General features: G+C 42.2%; 1 protein-coding gene across 1 annotated transcript in view; it reads left to right on the top strand.

Annotated features, from left to right (window-relative positions):
• Positions 1 to 27,854, top strand: part of LOC110489877 (2-oxoisovalerate dehydrogenase subunit beta, mitochondrial) — a 76,795-nt gene that overhangs the window by 22,612 nt on the left and 26,329 nt on the right. Inside the window, exons 7-8 of the mRNA XM_021562836.2 lie at positions 2,751 to 2,848; positions 4,256 to 4,366. Of these exons, the coding sequence (XP_021418511.1) occupies positions 2,751 to 2,848; positions 4,256 to 4,366 (209 nt within the window). The remainder of the gene's footprint in view (positions 1 to 2,750; positions 2,849 to 4,255; positions 4,367 to 27,854) is intronic.

Consider the following 27,854-nt stretch of genomic DNA (forward strand, 5'->3'; position numbering starts at 1 on the left):
TATAGTTTAACAATCAAGTTGAATTCTACCTCTTTAGGGCCTGCAAGGATATGTTTCAGTTTTGCAATGTTCTTGGCACAGAAAAGCAGTTGCCACATGTATTTTTCCACTCCTTATCTTTTATTTTGGATGTCAAATTGTGTTTGATGCTTCTCAGGAAGTCAAGAGCAGCCTTTTTTTCCTACTGCAGAGTAAAAATCATATGAGCCATGACACTTACTGTCTCAGTCTCTCAAAATGTGAATGGAATAGCACCTCAGTTTTATACATCCCTCAACAAAACCCTAGGTCTTTCTGTGAGGTTTGTTGTTTCATTTTCAGATGGACTAAACCCAGTTACTTGGAAGTACAGTGGGATATGCAGGTCCAAATTGTGTACAGTGTCTATGACTTAAGGAAACCACGTCAGAGAGGGAGAGATTCGGTGCGTCTCTTTGAGGAGAAGTAACTCTTGTCTGACTCAAATAGTTCCATGGCATACCACCTAATGGATATTTCTCTCCTTTCCTTTTGTGAAAATATCTCCTAGCTATGTTTCCCCAGAGCGAAATGACCCCATTTTGTTCCTTTTCCCCCCGAACTTGGTGTCAACAATCGCTTGTCTGTTTCCCATAGGGCTCTCAGAACTGGTAGCAGTTAGGGAATTACTTTAATTTCCGAAAAGCGCAGAAAGCACTACCTCGTGCCGGGTCCTAATCCCGCTGAGCGATGCTTGTTTAGATGATGTCATGTAATGTTTTTCATTGAAACAGTCATTTTCTTTTCTTACCAAGCCAGAGGGGATGGAACCACAAGCGCTGGCTTTATCAGGACCGTAGTTAAATGTAGGCTAGTTAGTGACAGAGATTCCCAATATTAAGAGAATATTTTTTTATGAAGACTGTTATACATCACCATTGTCACATGAGGTTATGATCTCACAGCTGGATGTTGAGTGGACTTCCTTTAAGTGAGTTGGGGACTGAAAAAAGGCAATCACCGCCTGACATTGGTCTTCTTGAGTAAGATCGGTCACTACTACTATAAAATGACTGCTGTGTCACGGTCTGAAACGGGGAAGCTATGTACACCAGAGGAGGTTGATGAAATTCCACTATATAAAGATCCCTGAATCCAGTCAACAGTAGTTCACTGTTTTGTTCGTTGGTGGCAGGGGTGGGATTTTACTTGATGCCTGTTGTGGCTTTCTGTGTAAGGTTAACTTAGTAGTTTACTGTATGCTTACGTATTAGAAGTATCTCAAGATGTTCCCGAGAGAGAAATAATTTGAAATTCCATCATTGGAGTTGGTATTTTGAAAGAGTGCATTTTCTTTTTCCAATTCCACGTCTTTCTAAATAACCCTGAGGATTAGATGACTTGCTCTGAGAGATACTGATTAACCAAAATAAGCAGCCTCTCATCCCTGACATCACTTAAATTTGGAAGCCATTTAATTGTAAATAAATGTCCCATGTGGCCTATAGGTGAATCTATGATTCATTTGAACCATGTACCAGCACACACACTGACTTCAGGATTGGGTTGGGAAAAGGCTTGCCAGAGGGAGCTCAGTCAGCAGCCTGTTTCTTAACCTCTAGAGGGGGAATGGGTGGAAGTCATCCTGACTGTTCCAGGAAGAGGAGAGTCGGAAACCGTAATGTCTCCCTTGAGTATGAATAGTACTCCCAGTGGCTGTTGCAGTTCATGTGTTACCTTGCAAGATACTTTTTTTTTTTAAAGAGCACCAGTCTCCCCACTGAACACCCACACACACCTTCTAAAGGTCTTATCTTGCTTGTCAGGGTCAAAGCTGTGTATGATGAGCGCCAAAGACCTGTGTAATGTTGTTACCAAATAACTACATAATAGACTATGTTGGTGCCTCAGGTTTTTTTTTTTTTTTGCCACCAAGTGTTTAGGAACTCCAAGATTACTACAAATAGGGTGCCAAAGGGTCGGATGCATGAATATAATGTCCCTTGTGTGTGGAACACATTTTGAACTATATCCTGTCCCGCAAATGTTTTGTTGTCCACATTGATCAGGGTGACTGGCCTATAGTTGTTCACTAGATATTGTTAGCGCATAGATTTATTTTCTTATTAATAATAATATGCCATTCAGCAGACGTTGTTATCCAAAGCGACTTAGTCATGCGTGCATAAATGTTAGGTATTTGTGGTCCCGGGAATCGAACCCACTACCCCTGGTGTTGCAAGCGTCTTGCTCTACAAACATAGCAACAGAGGACCATAGAGAAGCGCGCACACAAGGCTCCTTGTGATTGATGAGGTCTGGGAAAAGCATCTCAAATGGGCCAGAGACTTTGTTCCTAACTGGAAGCACAGATTGTAGGCTTTCATTTGTGAGTGTGCCAGTTATTTCCCTTCTTGTCATCCACTCCATCATTGAGCTCTACGGGTGGTTATGGACCATCGTTTGACAGAGCAACCACAGTTGGCCATAACAGAGTGATTAATGTGTGTTCGGATTTTGACCCCCAATTATATTCCTAGCGTGTACCGTATGTGCACCAGGTCATGTTGGCCGTACTGATAAGATACTTGGGCTAAGATACTTGGGCTCTTTCTAAAAAAATATATATATTCTCCTTCACTGCACTGATCTGCAAGATTAGCTTCCACCATAGGGTTTCACCTGTCAACTAATTTACAATCAGTGCGGATGAAGGGGAGGAGATGAGAGTACAGGTTTTGAAACAATTGAGATGGAGGTCGTGTTTTGTTTTTCCTTTGTTTGTTTTGCAGTGGAGCAGGTCCCTACAGAGGCCTACACCATCCCACTTTCGCAGGCCGAGGTAATACAGGAAGGAAGTGACGTCACTCTGGTCGCGTGGGGAACACAGGTGAGACGTGGAAGAAGGAGCCATGGGTTGATTCTACATACTCAAGCCATAGAGGAGATGGAGCTATATATCTATTTATGACTGTTCATGAGTCATGACCTTAGCCAGAAGTCATTGTTTATGGTATGGAGGCGGGCAGAGTAGGGACATCCGCATTACATCTTGGGACTTGGGACATTTTTAAGCCAACACGGACGAGCCATGGATTACCTCCTAGCTCCATCACAAGCCCACGCCTCTCAACAGGGGCGTTCTCACCAGGGGTTGGTGGTTTATCGTGTCTACACTGACGTCTCCGTTGGACCGATGCTGCTCCACAGTGTTAACAGTCCACGTCTACACAAGGCCTTCCATTGTCTTCAACTCCTGTCCCCCTGATTTATTTTCCTGAGGAGAGGATTATGGTCTCTATAGCACTCTTGGTGTCGTTGCCCCTTACAAAGATTATGCTAGCCCACTTAATGGGCTTAACCCACCCAGAGAAGGAGACTAATGTAGGTACAGCTGAAGAGCAGAGGGGGTCTACGCCTGAGGGCCTGGAATAACTGGGAAATCAACTCCTTCAAAGCCGTCATTTTGCAAAGATGAAAAATCCACCCAAGTAGTCGAAATCGGGGCTTTTTAAAATGCCACCCCATTACTCCGGTAATCCATCAGCCCTCCATGGACGAGTGAAAAGAAAACAACTCCCAAGTGGAGCGGTCGGAACCGCGCCTGGATCCTGCCGTGAAGGCCTGCTAATGAGCGTAACAGAGGGGTTCATTTTGCCAGTCCTGAAAATCCCTACTGTTATATTGTGAAGTTTCAGAGGACCGTTGGCATTTTATTGCGCACTTTAAACCTGTTCATATCTTGACAGAAGTACCAGGCTATATCATTGCTTCAGCAATATTCAGTATATTAGTAGTCATCTCTAGCAAGGTTGACTAACACCAGAATATAATATTTATCTTTTTAATATGCCTATTGTAGACTCGTGTCTATATGGGCTAGAAGCCTATAGATTGCTGTGTTCCTTTTTTTTAATCAATTGCCTGTCTGATTTATGACTCATGACTATCACTCAAGACCCACACATTTAATAGATTTTATTCATTAACCCTCACACACATTCATAGACGAACTCAAAGCCCTGATGCACCGTTTAGGGATAACGATGGAGCCAGTATGTCCTGCTGTTAGATTGCCGGTGATTCACAGGCACAGCAGTCTAATCTGCCAATAAACATGGAGTCTATCCAAGCAACTTTCTCCGTTAGTCCAAACTGACTTGAAAGTTAAGGGGTGCTGTGCAGTGGTTTTCTGCTGACTCTAAAAGGGGTTCTTGATGTTATTATGATGTGTTCTAAAATCCATTCTGGATTAGAATGGAATACATGGCCTTGATCGCTGACTCCTGCCTTGCAGATTCATGTGCTGAGGGAAGTGGCCAACATGGCTCAGGAGAAGCTGGGTGTGTCCTGCGAACTCATAGATCTACAGACCATCTTGCCTTGGGACACTGAGACTGTTTGCAAGGTAAGACGCATGCTAGGCTATATACATTTGCGTACACACACACACACACACACACACACTCAGGGCTGGGTAGGTTACTTTCTAAATGTAATACTTTAGTTACTTCTCCAAAATTATTAGCAGTAACTTAACTTTTGGATTACCCAAACTCAGTAACGTAATCTGATTACTTTCAGTTACTTTTAGATTGCTTTCCCCTTAAGACATTAGACAAGACTCCCTCAAACATCAAAATAAAATTGTATTTGTCACAGGCTTTCTAAACAACCTTTGTAGACTAACTGTGAAATGCTTACTTACAGGCCCTTCCCAACAATGCAGAGAAAAATATAGAAACAGTTATAGCACAAGGAATAAATGCACAATGAGTAATAATAACTTATATAAACAGGGTAACAGTACCGAGTAGATGTGCGGAGGTTCCAAGGTAAATATGTACATATAGGTAGGGGTAAAGTGTCTAGGCAGCAGGATAATTAATAAACGCTGGTACCAGCAGCATATGTAACGAGTCAAAATAATTAGTGTGAAAGATGGTCAATGAGGGTCCGTGCAGCTATTTGGTTAACTATTGATTAGTATTATGGCTTGGGGTAGAAGTTGTTTAGGGTCCTGTTGGTTCCAGACTTGGTGCATCGGTGCCACTTGCCATGCGGTAGCAGAGAGAAAAGTCTGTCTTGAGCGGCTGGAGTCCTTGAAAATGTATAGGGCCGCCTTCTCACACCGCCTGGTATAGAGGTCCTGGATGGCAGGGAGCCTGGCCCCAGTGATGTACTGGGTCATACGCACTACCCTCTGTAGTGCCTTGCGGTCGGATGCCAAGCAGTTGCCATAGCAAGCGGTAATGAAGCCAGTCAAGATGCTCTCAGTGGTGCAGCTGTACAAGGATTTGCGGATCTGAGATCCCATGCCAAATCTTTTCAACTTTTTTATCCCATAGGCTGGGATCCGCACTATGCAGCTGAGGCAAGAGCGCATTTTTCACAGGCTGTCCACTGGCCTCAAAAATGATTGATATGCAGCTTAAACTTCTTCAATTCAACCATTTGAGTTATACATATCCAATTGTGAACAGCCATCCACAATTGCCACAATAAGTAAGGCGCAAATGGCTAAATGAGAGGGCAGCAGTGTGATTTACATCAATGCGCTATGTAGATATCAATAATATGTAGCCCGTAGGCTACATCACTGCTGTTGTCCTTGCCCTTAGAGTTTTTATTTTGTTTGTTTGTTCTTTGGATGCCGACAGCGGTTGCACTATTGGAAGACATGGCTTGGACAGTAGGCTACAAAATCCTATTCCTGCTCTTTTCCCACGATCCCTCAAACACATTTGGTGTGTCATCATAGTGGTCTCTGGTCAGACTTCCTCAGGCGGAACAAAAAACATGGCTGAGGATTATTTCTGTCTAATAAAACTCTTGTTGATTGGCTGGGCCTGGCTCCCCAATGGGTGGCCCTATCCCCTCCCAGGCACACCAATGGCTGCACCCCTGCCCAGTCATGTGAAATCCATAGATTAGGGCCTAATTAATTTATTTCAATTGACTGATTTCCATATTTGAACTGTAACTCGGTAAAATCTTTGAAATTGTTGCATGTTGCATTTTTTTATATTTTTGTTCAGTTTAGTTGATGATCCCTGCAGTAGACTGTGTAATTTAGCACTTAAATTTCCCTTCAATGTGGCACAGAAACCATGTTATTTTTCTCTATAGTGCAGTTTCTGCCGTTCCTGATTGATTGAATTCCAACTTTATTCTCCCACAGCTGGTATGATTTCATTAGGGCTGTATTTCTACTTTGCCGCGCGATTAAAGTAACCGTAGCACTCACTCGTGTTATTATGTAATGGAGGAGAGAAACTGTTTTGTTAGCCTTTCAAAGTATTCTAATGATGTCTTGAGTTTAAAGTTATGGTCCATTCAAGCCTAGAGGAATGGGGGGAGAGGAGGTAAGCGAGGCCTGTATATTTTGTCCACATACAGTGCCTTCAGAAAGTATTTACACCCCTTGACCTTTTCCATATTTTGTTGTTACAGTCTGAATTTTTTATTTTTTTGTCAATGGCCTACACACAATAGCCCATAATGTTAAAGTAGAATTAAGTTAATAAAAAAATTAAAAAATGGAACAAATTAATAAAACAATGAAAGCTGAAATGTATTCAGTCAATAAGTATTCAGCCCATTTGTTATGGCAAGCCTAAATCATTTCAGGAGTTAAGATTTGCTAACAAGTCCCTTGATAAGTTGCATGGACATTAATACATTTTTTAATGACTACCTCATCTCTGTACCCCACACATACAATTATCTGTAAGGTCCCTCAGTCGAGCAGTGAATTTCAAGCACAGATTCAACCACAGACTAGGGAGGTTTTCCAATGCCTTGCAAAGAAGTGCACCTGTTGGTAGATGGGTAAAAAAAGAAGCAGACATTGAATATCCCTTTGAGCAGGGTGAAGTTATTAATTACACTTTGGATGGCATTAATGCACCCAGTCACTACAAATGTACAGGCCTCCTTCCTTACTCAGTTGCCTGAGAGAAAGGAAACCATTCAGGGATTTCACAATAAGGCCAATGATGACTTTAAAACAGTTATGGAGTTTAATGGCTGTGATAGGAGAAAAATGAAGATGACTCAACAACATTGTAGTTACTCCACAATACTAACCTAATTGGCAGAGGGAAAAGAATGCCTGTACAGAATACAAATATTCCAGAACATGCATCCTGTTTGCAACAAGGCACTTAAGTAATACTGCAAAAAAATGTGGTGATGCAATTCACTTTTTGACCTGTATACAAAGTGTTATGTTTGGGGTAAATCCAATATAACAAATTACTGAGTACCACTCTCCATATTTTCAAGTACAGTGGTGGCTGCATCATGTTATGGGTATGCCTGTAATTGTTAAGGACTGGGGAGTTTTTCAGGAGACAAAATGTACGGAATAGAGCTGAGCACTGGCAAAATCCTAGAGGGGAAAAAAATCAATGGCAAGACCTGAAAAATGTCTCTCTAGCAATGATCAACAACCAATAATGGGCAAATGTTGCACTATCCAGGTGTGAAAAGCTCTTTGAGTCTTACCTAGAAAGACTTACAGCTGTAATCACTGCCAAAGGTGCTTGGACAAAGTATTGACTCAAGGGTATGAATACTTATGTAAATGAGATTTCTGTATTTCATCTTTAAAATACCTTTGCAAAAATGTCTGAAAACAACATGTTTTCACTGTCGTTATGGGGCATTGTGTGCAGATGGGTGAGGGGCGGAAATAAATAATAATATCTATAGATGGAGATATCTAAAACAACAAAATGTGGAATAAGTCAAGCAGTATGAATACTTTCTGAAGGCACTGTATTTTGTCACCTCCCGAGATGTGCCAATGCCATGCATTTTAAATGGCCCACTTCAAACGTGCCACATACGGTTTTGTTGTGAACGTGGCAAGCCGCTGGTGACTCGATACCGGATTGATTTTTATATTGCCTGTTTTATCATGCAATTTGAAAGTCCCTCTGGTGAAGCACATGACACAGTTGGTAAGCTCTGCGAGGCCTGACGCTGCCAAGTAAATCTTATAACTGACAGTTAAGGCACAAGATGAAAATTGTGGTCACAGGCCGGTAATTTAATAGGGAGCCCAATTGGAATCGGTGGCATATATTATTATTTTCTTGGCACCAGGGGCGCTTCAAATGAAGTGAGCAACAGTCTGTTATGGGCTGTTTGTTCAGAGACAATTTTCTCAAATAAACGGGGTGATTTTCAGCATCGGCCGCTCCATTAAACCGGCTCTATGAAATTGAATAGTGTGTTTATATACCGCTTATGGTTCTCGGGGGCAAGGCCTCCGTCTTCACCTTGCCAACAACACTTGTCTTCCTCTCCACTGTTTTCTCTCCTCTCCTTCAGTTAAACGTGTTGTGGATTATCTGTCCTCACACCTTTTTTCCATTTCCCCTTTCCTTGCCAGTTTATAGCCTCCTATCTCCTCATTCTCTTATTACGTATTCTTCTGTTTTCTCTTGAATTATGTCCTCACTCAGTCCTATAGCCATAAAATTCAAATGCCGACAACACTGCCTGGGAATGTGTTGTTGTCTCTCATCCTCAGTGTCTTGCCCTATGTGACCCATGTGGCATTATTTGAAGGTTGAGTAGAGAACCTTTTAATCATGCAATTAACTGGAGAGGATGAATTAACCACAGGCGAAATAATCCCCATGTTCTTTGTACCCGATTTTTGTCATGAATGCAACGTTAAAATATTTTGTTTTATCTTTTAATAAATCTGAAGCATAAAGAACTTTATGTTCCAGATGTCAAATTAGGAACAAATGCGGATCTCTGTAAAAATGATGTTTTCAGACAGTGGGGCCAGCTAATGAAAACAACCCTGACATGAAATAGAATATTGTCTCCTTTTTTGCACGAAAGGTGGGTTAGTGGACAGGGAAATGGGGTTCCGTTAACCAGAAATGGCTATGCTGAAGTACTGTGTTTTTAATTTTTGTCTGTCTTAGCAGTGCATTTTTTGGTCACAACGCACAATAAAACAAATGCCCCATGTTTCAGTATCATCATTCCCACCTGTGGTCTGCCTCTACAATGATTGTGTGTGTGTCTTGGTGTGAAGACTAGACACAAGTATTCATCCACTGAGTGAAATAATGGATTATTTTTGTTTTATACTCCTGGCGTCTTCGTTGGGAAGTGCTGGCTGCTGAGCAGTTGAATGACAAGTTTTGACCAGTGTAGGTTCCCTTGGGCGCTACAATGTATAGCACATGAAGGTTGCCTTTGAAACGAGTCTACCTTTTCCATATCTGCATTTGAAGAGCAAGCTGATTGTACTCTCATTGCACAGCAATTTAGGGGGGCATAGCTGCCTGACGATAGGGAAAATATTTCACTTTTATGGTTGGTTTTACTAACCCATATTGAATAAATCCAAGAGTAACAGAGAACTAAAAATTTTATTTCATTAGCATTGACGTAACTGGGATTTCAGACATCAGGCCAGGACTATCGAGTCTGAGTGGAACCTTTTTAAATCATATGAACTGCTGTCCAGGAATATGTCTACAAAACTAAATTATCATTCATCCTACCTAAAAATGCAATCTAGTCCAGGTCCCTGCTTAATCTCTGTGAAACAGACCCCTTATGTGTGCTTACGCTACTCTTTCTGTCAACTCTCTGACTACCCAGAATCCTCCACTTCCAATCCTAAAGTAGGCCCTATATTCAAAGGTTAGGTGGAGAGTGAGGTCAAACCTTGGTGCCCCTGGTCACCCTGACTGACTGCAGACTGACAGAGGGCTAGCCCTGAGTGAGCCCTGCCTGCCTGCCCTGGCTCTGTGGCTAGAACTACTGCTGATGCTGAGCCTTTTACAGACACTGGGGCATTCACGCAAGGCAGCTATGGCAGGAATGTCCACATGCATTTACATTTAGCATTTTTTTGTATATTGTTTCAGGGTCAGCCGGCCCTACAAGTGTTTGGGGCACAATTGTCACAAGCCTCTTCTCTCCTTCTCTTGACTCACCCTACTACTGAGCTCTCTGACAGACCAGCTATTTTAGATTTACAGGGGACGACTGTGGCCAGAATTACACAAGTCACACAGCCCTCTCTCGCCTTAGATCTTTTGCTACTAAAGGGGCGATGTGACATTTCATGAAAGGATTGCTCCGAGGAATAACTCTCAGAGCATTGTGACCTCAATCTTCATCCTGTTCCATCTGAGTTGGCTTTCTCCGTTGTGACTTCCTAGGATTCATTATGTGCCAGTCTATATGCTGAGGTAAGGGGGGGAAATGGCACAATTGGAACCATCAGACGCTAGTAAATAGTATTGTTCTCTGATCCATTGATTTTGATTGTCAGTGCTGTTCTTGGCTTCAAGTACATGTCAGAAAGAATTCAGTCTGATTTTTAATTCAGTGGTTCGCTTGATCTCCAGCGTTTCCAGGAATACCTACGTGCTTTCACATCGGCTTGCATTAAATGGGTGATAGGCTCATGAGCAGACGGAGTATGTGTACACACACGCTCAGCTTGTTGGTCTATGGACGCACATCCAAACACGGACGCACATTCAATTAGGACTTCATATACATCTATGAGTCACAGTCGGCTCCTGCGTCTTTCAACAGCGGACATCCATGCCCAGATTGACCACGATGTCCATTATGAGTCAGTTCAATCAGTTCTTATCTCTTTGAGCCTGGTGGGTCTTTATAGAGGAGTGTCCGTGTGTGTCTCTTAGTACATGTGATCATTAACACGATAGCTCTGGGTTTCCTGTTCCCTCCATCCGGAGCCATCCACCCCGGTGGTAACCGGCGGCGACACAGGGATCTAAATATACAGTCAAGTCTCTTGTTGACAAAGGGAATAGACAGAAATTGCTGTAGAAATGGAGAGAAACTGTATTTTGTCCCGCTGTCTGCGGCAGTCCAGTAAATGTAATAGTCGTTCATTTAAGGGATAAACAAAATGACAGGTTTGGCCCTGCCAGACCCACAGGCTCAAATGATATAATGTGGAAAGTCTCCCTCTCTCTTGCTCCTGGGTCAAAAGCCAGTGTGGTAATTTATTTAAAAACCCATATCATCCTCTTTGACAGACCTTCAGTCTTGTTGTTTTGAGTTGCCTACATCTTAAGTGCTCTTGAGCTGGCTTTTGTGCAATCTAATTTTGATCCGACATTTCTACCACATTGTACAGCTCATTGTCCATATTCAATACTTAGTCCAGATTCGTATTAGTGCCTAGTCAGTGATTCAGAGCCATTTTCCAGGCCTGGTCAGACTCCGATCTGGTCAGTGTGAAACCGCCTTTTGAGGGTGTGCAGTCAGTAATAGAGCGGTGGCTCAGTTAGCAGTGATTTGGAGATGGCTCTTCCCATGCCGCACAAACCAGACCCGTCAGCCAAAAGGCCTGGGAGCTGGAAGACCTTGAGGAGCTCAGGCCCTCTCCCTACAATGAACCTCTTAATACTTTCCACCCATACCTTCAGCTCTCTCCATTGAAATATAGCTATTTTGACTGCTTCGTCCTCATGACACACAATACCCTTCCAGACTGGGTCTTTCCAAAGCAAAGAAACTAGCTAACATGATCAAGATGTGGCTCGGGCTCATGCTTTGAGGTTCCAAGCTCCATGCGCGCAGGTCCACTCTAAAATGCATCGGAGGAAATTCACGCTAAACCTATGTATTTGTTTGATTTTACAGTGAGACTTGGAAAGGCGTTTTGTACCCCGGCCCTAGTCCGTGCGCTAGGCGTCTGGAGGGTTCATGCTCAATTCTTTAGTATCTGGACGGCAGAGTTCATGTACTGTTTAATTTAGTTCTGTCCTCATTGCCTTAAGTCAGTGGGTTCAAATATTTTTTTTAAAGACTTCTTCTCAGGCTCATTTTAAGGTCACTAAAGCGCTGATGAAATAAGTTGTTCCACTATGAACAACCAAGATTAGCTTATTTCACCTGGGATTGCTCTCACAGCAGAGGGCCATGGAGCTGACATTATAATAAGATGGCATATCCCTTTGGTCACGGCTGGGAAATGCTATTTTAGAAATCTCCTTGTCTCCCATCTCTCCTCACACTTGGTCATGGTCTGTTAACTCTTTCTTAGTCATCGATATCCCCTTTTACTTGACTTCTTTTACCTCTCTTGGCCTCACTTGCTTACTCTCTTCTCTCTCAACATCGCTATTGTTATCGCACACAATATTTCTTCCTTTTGGCATTTGTCCTCCTCTCAGGCAGCAAGTCCATGCTGGTTTGGGAGTCTGCAAGTCCTATCTGCTCCCATAAAACACACCGTTCCCATTTCCCCAGCCCCAAACTCGGCACACATTCCACATCATATGGTGTCCCTTAATGACCCCTGGAAATTGTGTGTGTGTGTGTGCTCACTTCTCCCTCCTCTCCAGAAATATGTACGACTTTGCCAAAGAAAAGCCAGAACACCCACTGTAACAGAGCAAAAAGTAAAGAAGAGGGAAGACTTAACCGAGACCACTGACTTTCCGCAGCATGGAGGAAACTCCTCTCCTTCACCCTTCTGCTACCTCAGAGCACTGCTGCCACAGATGGAGATTGCTGCTGGTGTGTCCTATTTGACAAGTAGAAAGGGATGTGTAAACATGAAACAGCCAGTGATATGTTCTCCCTGTCTGCTCTGAGTGGTGTGGGCATAGCGTGTTTTCTGAACTTGGTTACCCGAGGGGCTGGTGTTCCCGGCAGTCGGCACTTCACACTGAGGGCTAACACCTGCCATGGTAACAGAGATGTGTTGGCAGGTGCTGGCTGGCCGTACCCTGTTTCATTAGTTTATTCAAAGTTCACCGGAAGTGGAACATTTAATTTGAAAAGCCCCAGGGTTGCATGGGTACTTAAAGGCGTGGATATAAAAGTTGTGATTGTCACTACAGAAGCTGTATATTATCCATAGTGGATTACCGTCACTCCATTTGTCAATAGATTAATTTGTAGCAGTGAATGGAAGACGTTAGGCTGTGTGTACGGTTTTTGGCCATATCTTGACCAAGAAAATATCACTTAAATCCGTATCGGCCTAGAATTTTCACTACCGTTCAAAAGTTAAGGGTCACTTAGAAATGTCCTTGTTTTTGAAAGAAAAGCATGTTTCTTGTCCATTAAAATAACATGACATTGATCAGAAATGCAGTGTAGACATTAATGTTGTAAATGACTTTTGTAGCTGGAAACGGCTGATTTTATAATGGAATATCTACATAGGCGTACAGAGATCCATTATCAGAAACCATCACTCCTGTGTTCCAATGGCACGTTCTGTTGGCTAATCCAAGTTTATCATTTTAAAAGGCCAATTGATCATTAGAAAACCCTTTTGCAATTATGTTAGCACAGCTGAAAACTGTTGTGCTGATTTTTAAAAAGCAATAAATCTGGCCTTTAGACTAGTTGAGTATCTGGAGCATCAGCATTTGTGGGTTCGATTACAGACTCAAAATGGCTCGAAACAAACGACTTTCTTCTGAAGCTCATCAGTCTATTCTTGTTCTTTGAAATGAAGGCTATTCCATGCGAGAAGTTGCCAAGAAGCTGAAGATCTCGTACAACTCCCTTCACAGAACAGCCCAAACTGGCTCTAACCAGAATTGAAAGTAGATTAGTGTCTAGTTTGAGAAACCGACGCCTCACAAGTCCTCAACTGGCAGCTTCATTAATTAGTACCCGCAAAACACCAGTCTTAACGTCAACAGTGAAGAGGCGTCTCCAGGATGCTGGCCATCTAGTCAAAGTTGCAAAGAAAAAGCCATTTCTCAGATTGGCCAATAAAAAGAAAAGATGGGCAAAAGAACACAGACACTGGACAGAGGAACCCTGCCTAGAAGGCCAGCATCCCGGAGTCACCTCTTCACTGTTGACGTTGAGACTGGTGTTTTGCGGGTACTATTTAATGAAGCATATAAATGATCAGTGGAGAGGTCTGTCTGCCTACAGGCCCGCTGGTGACACGGGTAGGGGCTACCCTTTTTGGTGCGATAGTGTGAAAAGCTCATAATGCTCCTGTTTTGATTTAATATGTATACTTCCTAGAAAATGGTTCCTCTTAATATAATTGTGTTTCCTTCAGTTAGACTGACTCAAAGTGTTGGGCCTCTGCCCTCGTGGTGACGCAACCCATTTGGTTAACCCGTAAGAGGCAAGAGTCATTGTGTGTTTGCACACGCCAATATCTCTCCTAAATGAAGATGTGTCTGTTGTGAGAGAGAACTAGATGATGGTATGAGAATTGGGGGCACAGATGCAATCTCGGCAGCGTGGCCTGCACTGTGTTTCTGGGAAGTGGTGCTGCTGACTGTATAGGGAGCTCTGGAGCCTGTTCACTTGCTTTAGATGAGACTTACCACTTACCAACCTGGCCCACCTCACCCGCTAAGTGCCTCGTACACTAAGTGCTGTCTTACTCAAAGAAAGTTAGCAAATATACTGTACCGGCAGTGGAACGGAGTGTTCAGACTTTGTTTGTTTGTCATGAACTGGGATGGAAACAATGCGAAATGCAAACACTTTTTAGGATTGGTGGATTTTTTGGGATACAATGTCACAAGTAACAGGCTTTTCCTCAGTCTATTGCTGTGGTGGTACTGTAGTTTTTTGGTAGTAATTTTTTTTTGATTTTTGAATACATTTTTACTTGGCTTGTCCTTCAAAATGTGCTTTTAATGTCACATGCACAAGTACAGTAAAATGCCTTTATTGCAGACTCTAAACCCAACAATACAATATTCAATAACAATGTGTTATAACTTTTGCAACCTCCTGAGGGGAGAGGCACTGTCGCGCCTTCACGACTGTGTGTCTGTCTTTGGACCATTTTAAGTTGAGTGATTTTGGAGGAACTTGAAGCTGTCTAACAGGCTCCACTGTTCTGGGGAGGCTTTCCACTGATGTAGGAACATTACTGCTGGACTTGATTCCATTCAGCCACAAGAGCATTAGTGAGGTCGGGCACTGACCTTGGGCGATTAGGCCTAGCTTGCAGTCTGCATTCCAATTAATCCAAAATGTGTTCGATGGGGTTGAGGTCAGGGCTCTGTGCAGGCCAGTCAAGTTCTTCCACACCGATCTCGACAAACCATTACTGTATGGACCTCACTTTGTGCACAGGGGAATGGTCATGCTGAAACAGGAAAGGGCCTTCCAACTTTGTGGCAACAGTTTGGGGAAGCACAGAATCGTCTAGAATGTCAACGAATGCTGTAACATTAAGATTTCCCTTCACTGGAACAAGGGGCCTAGCCCGAACCATGAAAAACAGCCCCAGACCATTATTCCTCTTCCACTAATTCTCTAGGCAAAGTTGCAAAGAAAAAGCCATATCTCAGACTGGCCAATAAAAATAAAAGATTAAGATGGGCAAAATAACAGACACTGGACATAGGAACTCTGCATAGAAGGCCAACATCCCGGAGTCGCCTCTTCACTGTTGACGTTCAGACTGATGTTTTGTGGGTACTATTTAATGAAGCTGCCAGTTGAGGACTTGGGAGGCGTCTGTTTCTCAAACTAGACGCTCTAATGTACTTTTCCTCTTGCTTAGTTGTGCACTGCGGCCTCCCACTCCTCTTTCAATTCTGGTTAGAGCCAGTTTGGGCTGTTCTGTGAAGGGAGTTGTATGAGATCTTCAGCTTCTTGGCAACTTCTCGCATGGTATAGCCTTCATTTCTCAGAACAAGAATAGCCTGATGAGTTTCAGAAGGAAGTCGTTTGTTTCGAGCCATTTTGAGTCTGTAATCAAACCCAGAAATGCAGAGGCTCCAGATACTCAACTAGTCTAAAGAAGGCCAGTTTTATTGCTTCTTTAATCAGCACAAGTTTTCAGCTGTGCTAACATAATTGCAAAAGTTTTTTTTAATGATCAATTATTATTTTTTAAATTGATAAACTTGGATTAACTAACACAATGTGCCATTGGAACACAGGAGTGATGGTTTGCGTATAATGGTCCTCTGTACGCCTATGTAGATATTCCATGAACATCTGCAGTTTCCAGCTACAATAGTCATTTAAAACATTAACAATGTCTACACTGTATTTGTGATCAATTTCATGTTATTTTAATGGACAAAAAATGTGCTTTTCTTTCAAAAATGAGGACATTTCTAAGTGACCCCTAACTTTTGAATGGTGTGTGTATATGTGCATACAGTTAACTCGTTTTTCAAAAACTCCACAAATTCTTGTTAACAAACTATAGTTTTGGCAAGTCTGTTAGGACATCTACTTTGTGCATGACACAAGTCATTTTTCCAACAATTGTTTACAGACAGATTATTTCACTTATAATTCACTATCACAATTCCAGTGGGTCAGAAGTTTACATACACAAGCTGCCTTTAAACAGCTTGGAAAATTCCAGAAAATGTGATGGCTTTAGGAGCTTCTGATAGGCTAATTGACATAATATGAGTCAATTGGAGGTGTACCTGTGGATGTATTTCAAGGCCTACCTTCAACCTCAGTGCCTCGTTGCTTGACATCATGGGGAAATCAAAAGAAATCAGCCAAGACCTCCACAAGTCTGGTTCATCCTTGGGAGCAATTTTCAAACGCCTGAAGGTACCACATTCATCTGTGCGTACTATTGTTTGTAAGTATAAACACCATGGTACCACGCAGCCGTCATACCGCTCAGGAAGGAGACACGTTCTGTCTCCTAGAGATGATTGTACTTTGGTGTGCAAATCAATCTCAGAACAACAGCGAAAGACCTTGTGAAGATACTGGAGGAAACGGGTACAAAAGTATCTACATCCACAGTAAAACGAGTTCTATATCGACACAAGGCCACTCAGCAAGGAAGAAGCCACAGCTCCAAAACTGCTATAAAAAAAATACAGACTACGGTTTGCAACTGCACATGGGGACAAAGATCATACTTTTTGGAGAAATGTCCTCTGGTCTGATGAAACAAAAATGGAACTGTTTGGCCATAATGACCATTGTTATGTTTGGAGGAAAAAGGGGGAGGCTTGCAAGCTGAAGAACACCATCCCAACCGTGAAGCACAGGGGTGGCAGAATCATGTTGTGGGGGTGCTTTGCTGCAGGAGGAACTGGTGCACTTCACAAAATAGATGGCATCATGAGGTAGGAAAATGATGTGGATATATTGAAGCAACTCAAGACATCAGTCAGGAAGTTAAAGCTTGTTCGCAAATGGGTCTTCCAAATTGACAATGACCCCAAGCATACTTCTAAAGTTGTGGCAAAATGGCTTAAGGACAACAAAGTCAAGGCATTGGAGTGGCCATCACAAAGCCCTGACCTCAATCCTACAGAACATTTGTGGGCAGAACTTAAAAAGTGTGTGCAAGCAAGGAGGCCTACAAACCTGACTCAGTTACACCAGCTCTGTCAGGAGGAATTGGCCAAAATTCACCCAACTTATTGTGGGAAGCTTGTGGAAGGCTACCTGAAACGTTTTGACCCAAGTTAAGCAATTTAAAGGCAATGCTACCAAATACTAATTGAGTGTATGCAAACTTCTGACCCACTGGGAATGTGATGAAAGAAACAAAAGCTGAAATAAATCACTCTCTACTATTATTCTGACATTCTTAAAATAAAGTGGTGATCCTAACTGACCTAAGACGGGGACATTTTTACTCTGATTAAATGTCAGGAATTGTGAAAAACTGAGTTGAAATGTATTTGGCTAAGGTGTATGTATACTTCCGACTTCAACTGTGTGTGAGATATATAAACTCAAAGGTACTTCCTGAAAATCCAAATAACTTCAGATCTTCATTGTAAAGCGTTTAAACACTGTTTCCCGTGCTTGTTCAATGAACCATAAACAATTAATAAACATGCACCTGTGGAACAGTCGTTAAGACACTAACAGCTTACAGGTGGTAGGCAATTAAGGATACAGTTATGAAAACTTAGGACACTAAAGAGGCCGTTCTACTGGGTCCCTACTCATCTGCGTAAATGTGCCTTAGGCATGCTGCAATGAGGCATGAGAACGGCAGATGTTGCCAGGGCAATAAATTGCATTGTCCGTACTATGAGACGCTAAAGTCAGCGCTTCGGGAGACAGGACGGGCAGCTGATCGTCCTCGCAGTGGCAGACCACGTGTAACAACACCTGCACAGGATTGGTAACATCACACCTACGGGACCGGTAGAGGATGGCAACAACAACTGCCCGAGTTACACCAGGAACGCACAATCACTCCATCAGTGCTCAGACTGTCCGCAATAGGCTGAGAGAGGCTGGACTGAGGGCTTGTTGGCCTGTTGTAAGGCAGGTCCTCACCAGACATCACTGGCAGCAATGTCGACTATGGGCACAAACCTACCGTCACTGGACCAGACAGGACTGGCAAAAAGTGCTCTTCACTGACTCGTCGCGGTTTTGTCTCACCGGGGTGATGGTCTGATTGTGTGTGTGTGCATATCACCGAATTTTAATATGCTGTTGTAGAGAGCACGTTCCATTTCATAAGTCATATTTTCCCATCTCAAGAGCTCAAATTTAAGAAAAGTGCCAAAAAGGGGTTGACGATTGTATCTTAAATCAGCCATAACTCCCCTAGTGACAGGGAATGTGCAACAGGGAGGGGCAATTTCATGCAAGCTTAACAACAAAGTTACTTGTTAAAACATGCCTAGCCCGCCTATCTATCTATCTATATGGGTTACAGGGTCGACGTGTTATGCTCTATACCACAAAACACCAGAAAATGAAAAAAAAAAGAAAAGAGTAGAACCAGCTCACCTGCTTTCACACTGATTTGACTTCATGTTCAATGTTTCTTTTGAAAAAATATTTTAACAAGGAATATTTTCACCATATTAAAATATCACACAAAATATATAATAATCTTCAGGAATGACTTTGTCAAAGCAATTACAGTGCCTTGCGAAAGTATTCGGCCCCCTTGAACTTTGCGACCTTTTGCCACATTTCAGGCTTCAAACATAAAGATATAAAACTGTATTTTTTTGTGAAGAATCAACAACAAGTAGGACACAATCATGAAGTGGAACGACATTTATTGGATATTTCAAACTTTTTTAACAAATCAAAAACTGAAAAATTGGGCGTGCAAAATTATTCAGCCCCCTTAAGTTAATACTTTGTAGCGCCACCTTTTGCTGCGATTACAGCTGTAAGTCGCTTGGGGTATGTCTCTATCAGTTTTGCACATCGAGAGACTGACATTTTTGCCCATTCCTCCTTGCAAAACAGCTCGAGCTCAGTGAGGTTGGATGGAGAGCATTTGTGAACAGCAGTTTTCAGTTCTTTCCACAGATTCTCGATTGGATTCAGGTCTGGACTTTGACTTGGCCATTCTAACACCTGGATATGTTTATTTTTGAACCATTCCATTGTAGATTTTGCTTTATGTTTTGGATCATTGTCTTGTTGGAAGACAAATCTCCGTCCCAGTCTCAGGTCTTTTGCAGACTCCATCAGGTTTTCTTCCAGAATGGTCCTGTATTTGGCTCCATCCATCTTCCCATCAATTTTAACCATCTTCCCTGTCCCTGCTGAAGAAAAGCAGGCCCAAACCATGATGCTGCCACCACCATGTTTGACAGTGGGGATGGTGTGTTCAGCTGTGTTGCTTTTACGCCAAACATAACGTTTTGCATTGTTGCCAAAAAGTTCAATTTTGGTTTCATCTGACCAGAGCACCTTCTTCCACATGTTTGGTGTGTCTCCCAGACACACCAAACATGTGGCAAACTTTAAACGACACTTTTTATGGATATCTTTAAGAAATGGCTTTCTTCTTGCCACTCTTCCATAAAGGCCAGATTTGTGCAATATACGACTGATTGTTGTCCTATGGACAGAGTCTCCCACCTCAGCTGTAGATCTCTGCAGTTCATCCAGAGTGATCATGGGCCTCTTGGCTGCAGCTCTGATCAGTCTTCTATTTGTATGAGCTGAAAGTTTAGAGGGACGGCCAGGTCTTGGTAGATTTGCAGTGGTCTGATACTCCTTCCATTTCAATATTATCGCTTGCACAGTGCTCCTTGGGATGTTTAAAGCTTGGGAAATCTTTTTGTATCCAAATCCGGCTTTAAACTTCTTCACAACAGTATCTCGGACCTGCCTGGTGTGTTCCTTGTTCTTCATGATGCTCTTTGCGCTTTTAACGGACCTCTGAGACTATCACAGTGCAGGTGCATTTATACGGAGACTTGATTACACACAGGTGGATTGTATTTATCATCATTAGTCATTTAGGTCAACATTGGATCATTCAGAGATCCTCACTGAACTTCTGGAGAGAGTTTGCTGCACTGAAAGTAAAGGGGCTGAATAATTTTGCACGCCCAATTTTTTAGTTTTTGATTTGTTAAAAAAGTTTGAAATATCCAATAAATGTCGTTCCACTTCATGATTGTGTCCCACTTGTTGTTGATTCTTCACAAAAAAATACAGTTTTATATCTTTATGTTTGAAGCCTGAAATGTGGCAAAAGGTCGCAAAGTTCAAGGGGGCCGAATACTTTCGCAAGGCACTGTATATAACTAGGGCTTTACAATGATGGTGAAAACTTTTGTGGTTAAGTGAGTTAAAATCTTCCTCAAAGTGATGTGAGTGGGAGGCATTGGGAAGGTGGGGGATCAATAGGGAATGTTCTGAATGAGGAGTTTTTATTGGTTTCTCAGTCAAAACTGAATTGGAAACCAATTTACAAACATAATTATATGATGTTATCCTGGGTAGAATACATTTATATTCCGGACATTGCTCATTCTGATATTTCTTAATTTCTTTAACTTTTTGGATTATGTGTGTATTGTATTACTGAAATTTTGGAGCTAGAAACGCAAGCAATTCGCTTCCCTTGCGATAACATATGCAAATATTTTTTGGATGTGACTAAACTTTGATTTTGGTTACAGGCTACAATTTGTTGCGCTTCTGCAGGGTCATCACCTCAACTGTTTCGGTGGATTCAGTGCCTGTTTTGAGGGAGGTAATATCCTCAATCAGTGTTTTTTTATGTCGGATCCAGGACGGCTGGTGCAGCCGGTCTTTCCTGGTTCCGAAAAGCATTCAAGACTTTACCCCTGTTCTATACTTACAGTTCAGAAAGTATTCATACCCGTTGACATTTTCCACATTTTGATGTTACAGCAAGAATTTAAAATTGATTAAATTGCGATGGGCTTTGTTACACCGACCACAACAGTTGACTACTCCAATTTCAACACTTTAATCAAATCAGTAGGCCTAATATAAATTATATTTAATAATACCATATACAGTGCCTTCAGAATGTATTCACACCCCTGGACTTTTTCCACATTACAGCCTGAATTTAAAATAGGTTGAATTGATATGTTGTCACTGGTCTACACACAATAACACATAATGTAAAAGTGGAATTACATATTATTATTATTTTTTTTTTTTTTTTTACAGTTTTACAAGTTAATTAAAAATGAAAAGCTAAAATGTCTTGTCAATTATTCAACTCCTTGGTTATGGCAAGCCTAAATAAGTTCAGTAGAAAAATATGCATAAGTTACAAGTTGCGTAATAGTGTTTAACATTATTTTTTTTGAATGACTACCTCATCTCTGTACCCCAGACATACAATTATCTGTAAGGTCCCTCAGTCGAGCAGTGAATTTCAGGCGCAGATTCAACCACAAATAACAGGGAGGTTTTCCAATGTCTTGCAAAGAAGGGCACCTTTTGGTAGATGTGTTTTTAAAAAATAAAATACAAATTTAAGAGCAGACAATGAATATCCCTTTGAGTATGGGGAAGTTATTAATTGCACTTTGGATGGTGTATTAATACATCCAGTCACTACAAAGATACTGGCGTCCTTCCTAACTCAGTTGCCGGAGAGAAGGAAACTGCTCAGAGATTTCAATTACATAGTTTTCCCTTCTCACACCCATTAACTGAGGATGGATCAACAACATTGTAGTTACTCCACGATACTAACCTAATTGACTGAGTAAAAAGAAGTGTGTACATAAATAAATATTCCAAAACATGCATCCTGTTTGCAACAGTATGTGCCAAAGCAATTCACTTTTTGTCCTGAATACGAAGTGCTATGTATGGGGAAAATCCAATTCAGCACATTACTGAATACCACTCTCCATATGTTTTAAGCATAGTGGTGGCTGGATCATGTTATCGGTATGCTTGTGATCGTTAAGGATTGGAGTTTTTCAGGAGAAAAAATTTGCTTCGAATGGAGCTAAACACAGGCAAAATCCTAGAGGAAACTCCCCTTTTCAGCAGGACAATAAGCTAAAACACAAGGCCAAATCTACACCATAGATGCTTACCAAAAAGACAGTGAATGTTCCTGAGTGGCCGAGTTACAGTTGTATCTTAAATCTATGGCAAGACCTGAAAATAGTTGTCTAGCAATGATCTACAACCAATTTGAGCTTGAAGAATTTTTAAAAGAATAATGGCCACATTTTGCACAATCCAGGTTAGAGGTCGACCGATTTCAATTTCATGACGATCAATAATCAGCCTTTTTGGATGCCGATTTATGGCCAATTTACATTGCAATCCACGAGGAGACTGGCAGGCTGACCACCTGCTACTCGAGTGCAGCGTCAAAAGGACCTTGTGGCTGCAAGGAGCCAAGGTAAGTTGCTAGCTAGCATTAAACTTATCTTATAAAAAAGAATCAATCTTCACATAATCACTAGTTAACTACACATGGTGGTTGATATTACTAGGTTAACTAGCGTGTCCTATGTTGCATATAATCAATATGGTGCCTGTTAATTTCTCATCGAATCACAACCTACTTCACCAAACGGGTGGCGATTTTAACAAAAGCGCATTCGTGAAAAAAGCACAATTGTTGCACAAATGTACCTAGCTATAAACATCCATGCCTTTCTTAAAAAATCAATACACACACATAGTCGACACGTCATACTTCTTATAATAACTACAACTTTAAACTGGGAATATTGAAGACTCATGTTAAAAGGAACCACCGGCTTTCATATGTTCTCATGTTCTGAGCAAGGAACTTCAACGTTAGCTTTTTTACATGGCACATATTGCACTTTTTCTTTCTTCTTCAACACTGTGTTTTTGCATTATTTAAACCAAATTGAACATGCTTCATTATTTATTTGAGACCAAATTGATTTTATTTATGTATTATATTAAGTTAAAATATGTGTTCATTTGTTCATTCAATATTGTTTTAATTGTCATTTATTACGTGTGTATGCATGCATGCAAATTATGTATTTCTAAAAACATGTTTTCACTTTGTCGTTATTGTGGGGCGGGGTGTGTGTATGTATTTAATATATTTTAAATTCAGGCTGTTACACAAAGTGGAATAAGTCAAGGGGTATTTATACTTTCTGAAGGCACTCAGTCTATGAATTCAGAATACTCACAAGTCACCGGTTATTACAGTCGACTGGCTGGGGGCAAGCAGTGTTACACACACACACACACACACAGTACCAGTCAAAAGTTTGGACACATTTACTCATTCAAGGGTTTTCCTTAATTTGCACAATTATTTACATTGTAGAATAATAGTGAAGACATCAACACTATGAAATAACACATGGAAGGAATCATGTAGTAACCAAAAAAGTGTTAAACAAAGTGGTTTCTTGGCAGCAATTTGACCATGAAGGCCTAATTCACGTGGTCTCCTCTGAACAGTTGATATTTGAGATGTCTGTTACTTGAACTCTCTGAAACATTTATTTGTGCTGCAATGGGAAGTGCAGTTAACTCTAATGAACTTATCCTCTGCAGCAGAGGTACACTACCGGTCAAAAGTTTTAGAACGCCTACTCATTCAAGGGTTTTTATTTTTATTTGTACTATTTTCTACATTGTAGATTAATAGTGAAGACATCAACTTGTTGCCAGAATATGGACTTGGTCTTTTACCAAATAGGACGACCTTCTGTATACCACCCCTACCATGTCACAACACAACTGATTTGGCTCAAACTTATTAAGAAGGAGAGAAATTCCACAAATTAAGACACACCTGTTAATTGAAATGCATTCCAGGTGATTACCTCATGAAGCTGGTTGAGAGAATGCCAGGAGTGTGCAAAGCGGTCATCGAGGCAAAGGGTGGCTACTTTGAAGAATCTCAAATATAAAATATATTTTGATTTGTGTAACACTTTTTTGGGGGTACTACATAATTCCGTGTGTTATTTCATAGTTTTTATGTCTAAAATGTAGAAAATAGTAAAAAAAAACTAAGAAAAACCCTGGAATGAGTAGGTGTGTCAACTTTTCACTGGTACTGGACAAGCTGGTCTCTCTAGGCTTGATAGGAAACCAGAAAAAAGCTGTCAGACTTAATCTCACCGCATTCCATTCTCCAACGAGACTCGCACACAAATTACGCTTTTCTCTCCATTGGGTGTGTCCAGATTCTGGCTCTGATTAGCCATATTTCAGCTGCATCACGCAGTGCTTTTTTGCCAGTGCCTACGCCTACTGGGGATGATGGCTTCTGTGATAGAAGCCCCCCCCTAGGGCAATTGTTGTAGCCTTTCCTGTGCTGAGTGCTAGTTGCTCACCTAGTCTCATCTCACAGCTTAAACCAATCTTTTTGGGTGTCCAGGCCTATAGGCCAATTTATTGTCAGTGTGCTGCCGTGGGTTCAGTTGTGCCCTGCAGTGCGATCACGTCAAACCCCCCCCCCCCCCCCCCCCCCCCGGTGGGTGGGTTTTACTGTTAGATGGCAACTCAATTCGGGGGTTATGGACAGTGGCACGGGTTATGGACAGTGGAATTACCTAAGGCTCCTATCATATCTGGCGCTCAGGCAGGATATTTGGTTCCTATGGGTCCGGCCCTTGAGGGGGCCAATCTGATGGAGCCTTCAACCCGAAAGTCATAGCTATGTCCTACAGGTCTTTTAGCTTTTTGAGTTATTTCCCATTTTGTGTCCTTTTTGCTTCTGAAGAGCAGCTGAGTTTAAATACCCAGTGTCCAGTAATAGCATTATGCATTGAGCGGATCTGGGATATCCGGTTATGTGACCAGCTTTGTTTTGCTAATCCAGCTGGTAGCTAATGATTAGCAGACGCTCTCCCCTGGCAGGCCCAAGGTTAGAGCCTGTATCTGCTTACTGGGTCGCACTTATTCTATAATATCTTTGGTCCGTCATAAGCCGAAAGGCCCTGGAAACAATCACTAGCGACAATGTCACACGAAGAAAGAGCCTTGTGGTTTTTGGTGCTGGCTCCCTACATATTTATTGTTGAAGCCAATGTCTGTAATTACAATATTAACAAATGCTCTGGTCTGGCCTAGTGGGGTTGCGTGCTTATTGGCCAGTATGTCATAACCTTGTCATGTGTCCTTACTGTGGTGATGTTTCGGCGGTTATATCAGTGGAAAATGACTCATGGTTGTTTTTCGGTGGTGGCTCTCGCTCGCTGCCTGGTGAAATTATGGCGTGACCCGACACTGCCGGAGGCATAGCCTGTGGTGGACTGGTGAGTAGTTTTTCAGACGACAGGGACTTATTCAGGTGAAATAAAGTTTTATCCATAGTGTTATATTAAGCCCATTGTTGATTTTTACTGCCTTTGTTTCAACACTGTTTGTGAGATTAATATGGTGTCTCTTGATCTGCAACTCTTCATTCAGGCTCTCTCTCATCACCTTTTCCTCCTCTCTCTATCACTCACTCACACTGCTTTCCCATTGACTTTCCAGGCTGCAGCCAGCGTTCTACATTCCTCGGCAATGGAGATTTCTAGAATTCCTCTCCTGTGTCACCTTCTAGCGGAGGCCAGGCTTACATTTCCTAAATCCACACAGAGGCATTAAAAAAAGGGTGAGAGGAACAAGAGGCTCTTTATCCTTTTTTGGAGGCACTTTTTCCTAGAGGAGTTCAGGGATGTGGTGCAGATTGAATCTAAAGTGGTCTAACTGGCCACTGAGGAAGCTTACGGTCAGGGTTGACATGACATACAGTCAGTGTGGGTGCTTTGAGACAACCCTACTGTGTACAAGTGAGTGATGCACAGCCATTGGCACCTTACAGATGCACGCATTGGGAAAGATGCGCACACACACACAGTGATGGAGAATAGGCCTGGTCAATAATGAGCCACCAATTCCCCACTGCACTGATGCGTTTTCCCTGTTTTTGTTTTCATAAATTGGCACAACCGACACTTACAGCAGGGGCTGATGGTGTTCTCTTGAGATTGAACCTGTGAAAGCGTAAGCCACTTAACATTTGATGGGCTGCTGGGTCGTCAGTTTTCCACTCGGCGATAGGAAACTATTGGATAAGGGTCTGGACAGATTAAGATCATTAAGGTCAGCTTGGAGCATGGACTGGTAGCAGCAGGCCTGAGTGGAAAAAAATAGTGAGAGAGAGACCGGGCTGTTAGTCATGAGGATGGTACTGGGATCCAGGGTCCAGCACGGCCTCAGAGAGAGCGAGAGACAGGGAGGGAATGCTTTGTTGTTTAACAGGGGACGTTCAAATAAAATTGTATTTGTCACATGCGCCGAATACAACCGGTACATAGACCTTACAGTGAAATGCTTACTTACAAGCCCTTAATTGTTCAACTATTTACTAAAATAAAGTTTAAAAAATAAACAAGAAAATGGAGAAATAGCAAATGATTAAAAAGCAACAATAAAATTAGCAGTAGCGAGGCTATATACACGGGGTACCAGTGCAGGGGGCACAGGTTAGTTGAGGTAATTGAGGTGGTATGTACATGTAGGTAGAGGTAAAGTGATTATGCATAGATAATAAACAGAGAGTAGCAGCAGTGTAAAAATGGGGGTGGGGGACAATGCAAACAGTCCAGGTAGCCATTTGATTAGCTGTTAAGGAATCTCAGCTTGAGGGGGTAGAAGCTGTTAGTGAAGACACTGTCCAGCTGGTCAGCGCATGCTCTGAGCACGTGTCCTGGTAATCCGTCTGGCCCTGCTGCCTTGAGAATGTTAACCTGTTTAAAGGTCTTACTCACATCGGCTACAGAGAACGTGATCATATGACACAAGTTAAACTCCCCCTTTGTTACATTTCCCAACGTCTACAGACCACTGCTCATGCCCTATCAGAGCTGTTCGTCAGGTCCTATGGTCTGTGCTCCGAGTTGTTGATGGCGTTATGGTTTAAGGGCAGAAAGGTAGTGTAATTTGATGGGATGTCGGGAGTTATTTCTGTCTGAGGTCTCCCCTGGTGTCCTAACTCTTCTCTCTGTAGGCAGGCTTGGACAAGGGCCCAGTGCCTGAAACATTTTCCTCCCACTCTCTGTGCTTTAACTGGCCTCCCACTCACCCCTCCCGCTAATCGTGCAGCGCCACTTAAAAGGACTGAGTAACGAGTCAAGCTGCGCCGCGACTACCATTTGTCATTGCGATCTCAAGGCGGCGGTGTGAGTTAGGACCCGGCGGCGATGATTACAGGGTGGGCCGGGCGACTCAAAGCCTAAAGGGGCCACAACTCCTCGCTGGTTGCAGGGTTCCCCATCTTCACTTCTTGTCCCGGGGTTTTGACGGAGTGCCCTGTGGACGAGAAGGGTTGGGGGAAAACGCTGGGAGCCTCTTGCAGGTGCTCTCTCCCGGGATGTTTTTTTTTGTGTGTAGCGTGTGTGCTGGATTTTGTTGTCAACCCTGCTATTTATGTACTTTCTTAGCCATGTGAAGTATAGGCTAGATCTCACCTGTACATTTTCTAAAATGTTTCTCCTAATATATACAACTTATTGTGTTGGACTTTTGGCAATATGAAAGACATTGATTTCTTCTGTACCACTCAACCGCAGTGTTTGTTCGCTTCTCTGACTGCACATAGTCCTACAGAGGGAGAGTCCATGATCAGTTTGGGGTTGTACTTTGTGTCTCTTTCATTCTGCTTTCCTGCTGACATCAATATCAAGATTTTCAAAGCAGCCAGGAAATCG

This window comes from Oncorhynchus mykiss, chromosome 2 (genome assembly GCF_013265735.2).
Source record: "Oncorhynchus mykiss isolate Arlee chromosome 2, USDA_OmykA_1.1, whole genome shotgun sequence".
Taxonomy (NCBI): Eukaryota; Metazoa; Chordata; class Actinopteri; order Salmoniformes; family Salmonidae; genus Oncorhynchus; species Oncorhynchus mykiss.